The 8,774-nt window shown below is 37.8% G+C and overlaps 1 protein-coding gene across 1 annotated transcript; it reads left to right on the forward strand.

Moving 5' to 3' along the window:
* Positions 1-244: 244 nt before the first annotated feature.
* On the forward strand, positions 245-2,844 carry LOC105750535 (C-C motif chemokine 5). The gene is made up of 3 exons (XM_012549774.2): positions 245-461; positions 1,283-1,394; positions 2,279-2,844. Exons 1-3 carry the CDS (start codon positions 386-388, stop codon positions 2,385-2,387), a joined length of 297 nt encoding a protein of 98 aa, XP_012405228.1. The 5' UTR covers positions 245-385; the 3' UTR covers positions 2,388-2,844.
* The last annotated feature ends 5,930 nt before the right edge of the window (positions 2,845-8,774 follow it).

The raw sequence follows: 8,774 nt of genomic DNA on the forward strand, positions 1-8,774 counted from the left end.
AATTTCTTTTTTTTCCTTTTAAAAATCTTTCAGAGAAAGCCAAGCCCAAGAAACTCACTTCCTGTGGTCAGTTCCTCCATGGATATTCTCCTCATTGCCTTTCTGCTTCAGTAGCTATGTGGAAATTGGGTAGGCAGAGACCACAACTTCCTTCTTTCATTTCCTGGCAAACTCAGAGCCCAGCTGTGTGCTCAGCAAATTTAGGAGTCTCCTTACCATTCTTACCTTATGACGTCTCCCAGGGAGGGGGAATCTCCTTCCCCCTCAATCCTTTCTCTCTCCCAATAAAAGGGAGAAGACAGCCAGGAATTCAGTGAGATCAAGGGACAATTGGAAGCTGTTGAACCTACATCTATCTTAAGCCTACCTCCTCACTGACAGCACCATGAAGGTCTCCAGAGGTATTCTGATCCTCGTTCTCATCGCTGCAGCTCTCTGCTGTCAAGTTCATGCCTCACCTGGTAAGCGTTCGCAGTCCTTCAATCCCTTTTATCCAAGGTTGCATAGAATTGGGTGTTGCTATCAAATATGAGTTGTGGAAGGGATCTTAAATTAATATAGTACTCATTTTACAGAACCCAAGAACCTAGTGCCCTTTCTGTCACTCTATACTTTCAATGTCTTTTTCAAGAATAGATTCCTTGATATGGTTATTGTCTCAGCAAGACCTATAATAATTGGTAACTAACTGGTGGGGAAATTCCTCCTCTGTGGTAAAGATATTTCGGGAGCTCAACACATGGTTCCTTTGTCAAATTTTGCTTAGAAATCCAGGACTTTAATAATGAGTTTGCTGTTGTATTGGCTAAAATGTTGGCCTTCTCTGATCTTCCAATAGATAATGCCTATGGAGGATAGGAAGGACACAGTGATGTTCCCTCATCTAGCATCTGTTTGCTTGTAGATGCAAAAGAGAAGATAGCCTTTTAACACACCCAGTGTTTAATTCACCTTGAATACTTTTAGTGATTAATTCTTCCTAGTTACATTTTTAGATCCTTATTAGGTTGTAATAGGATGCTGTTCATATGATGCTTCCTTATTTCATTGGTGAGAAAACTGAGGAAAAGGGTTTAAGTGACTTATCATTGTGCTCAGCTAGAATATTCCTACTCTTAGCTTGGGATACATAGTAGTTTTGGGATAAAAAGAGTGCTTGAAATTGTAGCTGAAAAGTATTTATTTTCCATATCTTCCTTTTTTCTCCTTCTGTTTTTAAAAATACTTATATTAAAAAAACAAACAGAAACATCCTAATCTGTTATTCTTGGGCTTCTTTCAGATGGCCCTGACACTCCAGTTTGCTGCTTCATTTTCACCAGTAAAAAGATCCCTTCAAAACTGGTGGTGAACTATAGTGCCACTAGCAACAGATGTGCCAAGGAAGCTGTGATGTAAGTTAATTACGCATTGTCCCCTTGTCCCCTATACTACATTAGCCATTCATAAGGGATATAAGTAAGATTTCACAGATGAACTTGGAGGAGTGGTAATATGGCAGGTTCAGGACTTTCTGTGGTCAAACAAAAAGAAGTAGTTTCCTTGTCAGGGAACTAACAATACTATTGATAAAAAGAAGCACCACCAAGAATAGGTAGTATCAATTCTATTACTATCATTATTCAAATTTGTGGGAGAAAATAAGAACCAAATATCTAGTGCAGCTCACTTTTTTTTTCTATTAAGAAAAATGAAGACCAAGAGAGGAGAAGTGATTGATCACACATCTAATTAATGACATCCCTTCCAAATTCTACCCTACCATATGGGTAGAGAAGCAACAGAGTGATGCAGTTGGCTTTAAATGGAGGAAAATAGAAAATACCACTTGGGTTTTTGGATATAGCTTTATGCTAAACAGGGCAGAGTTAGTGTACACTACCCATAGTCAAGTTAAAACCAGTGAAAAAACAGATAGAGGTAGCTGGTAGAAAGAGGGCCCTTTCCATAAAGTCCAATGGAGGATAAAGCCTCTATACTTAAATTTTTAGTTGCCATCTATAATTCTTTCTTAACTTGCTCATTATCCTAATTGTATTTGAGCAGGACATTCCAAGAATCATCACAATTCTTCCTAGGCCAGGACTCGGGGAGGGAGCAGCAGATGACTCTTGAGAATAGTTCTCATTGAATTTTCTTTTCTAATCCCCAGTTTCTAGAATTCTAGTTTTTAGAATTCAAGGACTAGTATGGGGGAAAGAACAGGACTGGGATAGGATAATTCACTCATCTGGGATGAATAAATAAAGCCACTCACCAAAGGATATTTCTTCCATAGCTTTATCACAAAACAAGGCCTCAATATCTGTGCTAATCCAAAGGAGCAGTGGGTCCAAAATATTATGAAGCTATTAAACAGCAAAAAAGCAAAGACCCAGCGTCCATGAAGACTACCACTACTTCCTGTTGCCACTGCCTGCTGGAGAACTGAACAGGATAGAAGAATAATTTATTTCCCTCCTACTTCCTACAACACACTGTGCAACATTTTATTATAATTTAAATATTTTGTCTTATTTAAATTATTGTTGTTTAACTTTATATGTCACAAGAATTTGTTCCTTACTCATCATTAATATTATTTTTGTAACCTACTCTTGGGAAAGCATTTTACCTCTGTACCCTAATTTCTTATCTGTAAAATGCATGAGGTTCCAGTCCTTTACTCCCTCTTCATAAAGCCTTTGTGAAAATTGTATTGAAAATCAATGTAAAAGGTGTTTAAGCCTTTTGCAGGGAAGTCACACCCTTAACCTAAGGTACTGATAATGAATGTTATTGTGGAAAACAATATTACACTACAATTATTGAATTTCCATGGACAAATATATTTTGTTTATAAAACCTTCGGTTGTGTTTTTTGTGCATATATTAAAATGTTAGAACTCCCAGGATGAGAGGGTGCTAAGGTAAGAGTTTGAGGGGACAGCAGACTCTAGAGGAGACAAGACTTAGTTGGAAAATTTTTATTTTAGTGCAAACTAACCAAGTTTTCCTTTCTAAGAAGCCATTCCCTATATAAAACCCAAAGCTCTTCCCTATTATTTTCATTCATTTCTGTTCTTGTCTCCTCTAACCCTAGGACTATTTTCTTTGAAATCCCAACTCTTTATGATTAAGAAGATAACTTATGATACTCTATTCTGGCCAAGTCATCTCTTATCCTACATTAATATTTCCATTTTCTCCAACTGGTTTTTTCAAGGAACACCTCCCATTCATTCCTGTTCTCACCCTATCCTAGGTTAGCTCTAGCTTGTCAATATCTTTTCTTTAGTGTGAAAACTTGCTAACAATTTCCAACCTGACTCCCCCCCTCCCCAGTGAATAGAGATATGAGTGTTCTGAGGGCTTACCAGAATGGTACCTGAAAATTTTAGCACCAAGTCAAAACTGGGGAGAAAGGGAACGAGTAAAGAAATTGATTCTTCTGGGCAGCCTGGGGGGAAAGATGAGGAACGATGGCAAGAGAGGGATGAGAGGAATATGTCTTCTTTGTCCAATGAGTAAACAAAGATATCATTTTACTACTTTATCAGCAGCTGCCCTCTCCAGAACTGTGGACCTTCAGAGTCCCTGTTCTAGGGCATGTTATTTCACTTAGCTTTGGAAGTGTTACCCTGAGGCTATGCTGACCTAATAATTGATATTGGTAAGGAAGCAACTGCATACCCACAAAGCCTCCCAATATCTAAGCAGTCACAGATCATACTCATCTTCACATCCCATCTAACCTTGACCTAGGACATTTTCTTGCTTTCTTTTAAAAATTTATTTAGTATTTTACTATTTCTCAATTATATGTAGAGACACTTTTTAACATTCATTTTTAAAATTCTGAGTTCCAAATTCTCTCCCTTGCTCCCTGTCCCTCTCATTAAGACACCTAGTTATTCTCTTGACATATGCCCTATGGTTGTATACATAAAGCTTAATTTATCATTAGAAAAATATCATTTGTGGGATGGGAAAGCAAAGTAGTTAGATGTGGAAAGGTTTGGGCAGTGTATGTATGTGTGTGTGTGTGTGTGTGTGTGTGTGTGTGTGAGAGAGAGAGAGAGAGAGAGAGAAAGAGAGAGAGAGAGAAAGAAAGAGAGAGAGAGAGAGACAGAAAGAGAGACACACAGAGAGAGACAGAAAGAGAGAGACAAAGAGACAGAGACAGAGAGACAGAGATAGAGAGATAAAGATGGAGAAAGAGAGACACAAAGACAGAGAGACATAGAGAGACAGAAAGACAAAGAGACAGAGACAAAGAGACAGAGAGACACACACAGAGAAAGACAGAGAGAAAGAAGAGAAAAAACAATCAGCATAACTGATCAATATATTAAAACATAAAAATGTGTGCAAAGCATTTGTGAACCTTTCACTTCTGCAAAGGGAAAAAATGGGGGATGTCTCATCATATTCCTTTTTCTGAGTCATGTTTATTCCTTATAATTTTGGATTATAGAATATTATTTTGGGGTGGGATTAAGAAAGTAACCATCCCATTCACATTCCCAGTTATGATTACCAGCTTTGCATTTCCCTCCATCTTATTTTGTCTCCTGCATATATTTTTGATCTCTCATTCTACCCTGTCCTTGGTCATGTTTTTTTATCTCTTATCACCTCTTCCTCCTGTCTTAGTTATGTTTTTTAACCCACTCCACCTCCTATCTTATCTTCTATTACCCCTTCCCCACTTCTCTTACCTTTTCCCCTAGTGTTTCTGCCCTCCCTTCTATCCTGCCCCTCCCTTTTCTTTATTCTTTCTTTTCCTACTCCTTTATAGGGTTAGGTAAATTTCTTTTTTTATTGTTATATAGCTTTTTATTTACAAATATATGCATAAGTAATTTTTCAGCATTGACAGTTGCAAATCCTTTTGTTTCAACTTTTTCCCTCCTTCCTCCCAGCCTTTCCCCCAGATGGCAGGTTGACCAATACATGTTAAATATGTTAAAGTATAAGTTAAATACTATATTAAGTATACATGTCCAAACAGTTATTTTGCTGTACAAAAAGAATGGGACTTTGAAATAGTGTACAATTAGCCTGTGAAGAAAATCAAAAATGCAGGCAGACAAAAATAGAGGGATTGGGAATTCTATGTAGTGGTTCATAGTCATCTGCTAGAGTTCTTTTGTTGAGTGTAGCTGGTTCAGTTCATTACTGCTCTATTGAAACTGATTTGGTTCATCTCATTGTTGAAGAGGGCCATATCCATCAGAACTGGTCATCATATAGTATTGTTCTTGAAGTATATAATGCTCTCCTGGTCCTGCTCATTTCACTCAGCATCAGTTCGTGTAAGTCTCTCCAGGCCTTTCTGAAATCATCCTGTTGGTCATTTCTTACAGAACAATAATATTCCATAATATGCATATACCACAATTTACTTAGCTAATCTCCAACTGATGGGCATCCACTCAGTTTCCAGTTTCTGGCCACTGCAAAAAGGGCTGCCACGAACATTCTTGCACATACAGGTCCTTTTCCCTTTTTAAAAATCTCTTTGAGATATAAGCCCAGTAGTGACACTGCTGAGTCAAAGGGTATGAACAGTTTGATAGCTTTTTGAGCATAGGGTTAGGTAAATTTCTATACCCAACTGAATGATGAAGTTATAGAGCCAAAACTGATGAGATGAAGCTTCAGACAATGCTCATCCTCCATTGCTTTCCCTCAATTGTAATAGGTCTTTTGAGCCTCTTCATGTGGTTTAATTGTTCCATTATGCCTCCCTTTTCCTCTTTTTCTAGTACAGACCTTTTTCCACTCCTTAATGTCTTTTTCTCTGACATCATTACATCAGAGTCTATTCTCAACTACACCCTCAGTCTATGTGATGCCCCCTTCTATCTGCTCCTGTGACAGATTCAGTTCTCAAGAGATACAGATGGAAAGTTTAACCTTTAAATAATATATATTTCCCCCTCTTTACTTTTCTATGCTTCTCTTGAGTCCTGTGTTTGTAGGTTAAATTTTCTATTCTAGTTTTTTTCATAGAAATGATTGAAAATCTCTTACTTCATTGAAGCTTTATTGCCTCCCCTGAAAGATGATGCTCAGTCTCACTGGGTAGTTAATTCTTTGTTGTTACGCCCAGGACTTTTAACTTCTAGAATAAGATATTCCAATCCCTCCATCCCTTTATTGTAGAAACTGCCAGATCCTGGGTAATCCTGACTGTTGTTCCTCAGTATTTGAATTGTTTTTGTCTGGCAGCTTGCAGTATTTTTTCCTTGAGATTGTAGTTCTGGAATTTCATAACAATGTTCCTTGGGGTTTTCTTTGTGTGATCTCTTTCTGAAGCTGATTGATGGATTCTCTAAATGATTCTGTTTCTAGAATATTGAGGCAGTTTCTCTTAATGAACTATTGAAGAATGTTATCCAGGCTCTTTTTTTTTGGTCATGGCCTTCAAGTAGGCCAATAATTTTTAAATTGTCTCTTCTGGATCTATTTTCTAGGTCAGCTATTTTTTAATGAGGTATTTTCATTTTTTCATTCTTTTTGGTTTGTTTGACTTATTCTTGCTGTCTTACAGAGTCATTAGCTTCCATTTGCCTCATTCTACTTTTTAATGTGTGATTTTCTTCAATTAACTTTTGTATCTCTTTTTCCAATTGGCTAATTCTACTTTTTAAGGAGTTCTTTTCTTTAGACAATTTCCCCCTTCCTTTCCAAGCTGTTGACTCTCATGTACACCTCTCATTTCTTTTCTAATTTTTTTCTTTTACCTCTCTTATTTGCCTTTTAAAGTGTTTTATGACCATTTCCAAGAAGCCTTTTTGTGCTTGAGACCAATTTATATCACTCTTTGAGATTTCTTCTGTGGACCTTTGTCTTCATCTGAGTTGGTGTTCTGGTCTGCCCTGTCACCATAGTATCTTTCTATATTCAAGGTTCTTTTCTGTATGTTGTTCATTGTCTTTCTTTTTCTTTTGGTATTTCCTCTTTTTTTTTTTTTTTTTTTTTTTTTTACTTTTATAGTCAATCTCTGTTCCCAGGGTAAAAGGGGCACTGTCCCAACCTTCCTGTGCAGCTCTGAGCCTTGGCTTTGAGCACAGGTGCCCCTTGTGTTTACAAGGGGTAGCTTTGCCTGCTCTTTTCAAAAAACATTCGGTTTTCCAAGAATTTGCTTTCTGAGCTATGACTGGAAGCTATCCCATTGATCTGCAATTCTACTGAGCCAGGACTGTATTTTAGTTGCTGATTTACTATGATTAAGAAAATAATCTCACTGGCTTTCCCAGAGTCTCTCTGATGTGGCCTGAACACCCTTTTCACCCCAGTGAGACTGACCTTTCTTAAGTTTTCTATTCTATCTTGAGCTGAAGAGTAGTTTCATTCAATCAGAGGCCTGGTTTTTATGTGCTTCTTAAGGGAAACAGGGAGAGGTAGAGCAGCTTCCTGGCTTTACTCTGTCATCTTGGCTCCATCCCTCCATTTTACCTCTGATTCACCTTCTTCATTAACTTATTGCAACTGCTCTCATCTGCCTGAAAGGTGGGATTCCAGACTTTTCTTGAGCATAATGCCATAGTGCCATGATTTCTCATGTTTGCAGGCTTACATTTCAATACCCCTCAGAAGTAATTCTCATAGATCACTGGACAGTTAAGATCCCCATTGAGGTCTGGAGGGCCACAAGGAAAGTATGATTGCCTAGACTCACTCTCCAATTGTATCTCCAACTGCTCTCATCTGCTGCATCACAGTACAACTTCTTAACTACCAAAGTACAAACTTCATTCCTCCATTCTTATAATCTGTTCCTTCATTCTTTATCCACTTCCAGCCTACCTCTAATATCCCACTTGAGGTCTCCCTGTCCCTTTCACTATGGCTTAGGATCTTCCATTGTGTGATGGACCCACTTCCCTCCATTGTACATATTTTTTCTCTTAGGTACCCTTTCACTTTCCTACACTCACTTAAAAGATTTGTTTCCCTCAGAATCTTAAACTTTCCACTTAGATGGCACCTTTGTTCAGACCTTGATCCACTGTAGGTCTTGGTAGGAGAATCAGTATATACTTTACTTGCCCAATAACACTTCCTGACCATTCCCTAAACATTTGTCATTGTTATTGCTATTTATTTATTTCACTTATGTCTGGCTCTTCATGTTCCCCTTTGCGGTTTTCTTGGCAAAGATCCTGGAGTGGTGTGCCATTTCCTTCTCCAGCTCATTTTACAGATGAGTGACTTGTCCAGGGTCACATAGTAAGCATCTGTGGCCAGATTTCAATGCAGGAAATTGAATTTTCCTGAATTTAGGTCCAATATCCTAACTACTATACCATGTAGTTGCTCCTAAACACTAACACTCACTAATTTCTCCTCTACTGAGAAGCTCTCCATCTAAATTTCTCATCTAATGCAGGGGGCAAGTTATTATTACTAAAAACAACAACAACAACAACAACAACAAAACCTTTCTCCTATCCAAGGCATTTCTTTTCCTTTTATAAAAGAGTTTAGGCCTAGTTCATAATCATCTCTAGCCTGCTTCTTACATCATGAGACTTCTGAGCCTTTCCCTGAGGTTCAAACTGTTTGCCAAGAGTGTTTCTGCCTCTCTTGTCTCATGGTTGGCACCCATATCCTACCCCATCATGCATTTTCCCTTCCATACTTTATTTCTATTCTCTAGATGTGACTTAGTGCTATTGGGAAATTTTCTGAAAGCATTTACCCCTTGGCAAATGTTGCAAATAAAGAGAACTTATTGTTTTATTGATTGTCTAGACTTTAGAAAATTATGTAAAAGTTATTAG

The sequence above is a fragment of the Sarcophilus harrisii genome, chromosome 4 (assembly GCF_902635505.1).
Source record: "Sarcophilus harrisii chromosome 4, mSarHar1.11, whole genome shotgun sequence".
Classification (NCBI taxonomy): Eukaryota; Metazoa; Chordata; class Mammalia; order Dasyuromorphia; family Dasyuridae; genus Sarcophilus; species Sarcophilus harrisii.

Excerpts from the sequence above, each read along its gene's own strand:
- LOC105750535 (XM_012549774.2), top strand. The coding sequence starts at position 386 with ATGAAGGTCTCCAGAGGTATTCTGATCCTCGTTCTCATCGCTGCAGCT. Across the intron at positions 462-1,282 it reads TCAAGTTCATGCCTCACCTG|ATGGCCCTGACACTCCAGTT; the intron begins GTAAGCGTTCGC and ends GGCTTCTTTCAG. Across the intron at positions 1,395-2,278 it reads TGTGCCAAGGAAGCTGTGAT|CTTTATCACAAAACAAGGCC; the intron begins GTAAGTTAATTA and ends TTTCTTCCATAG.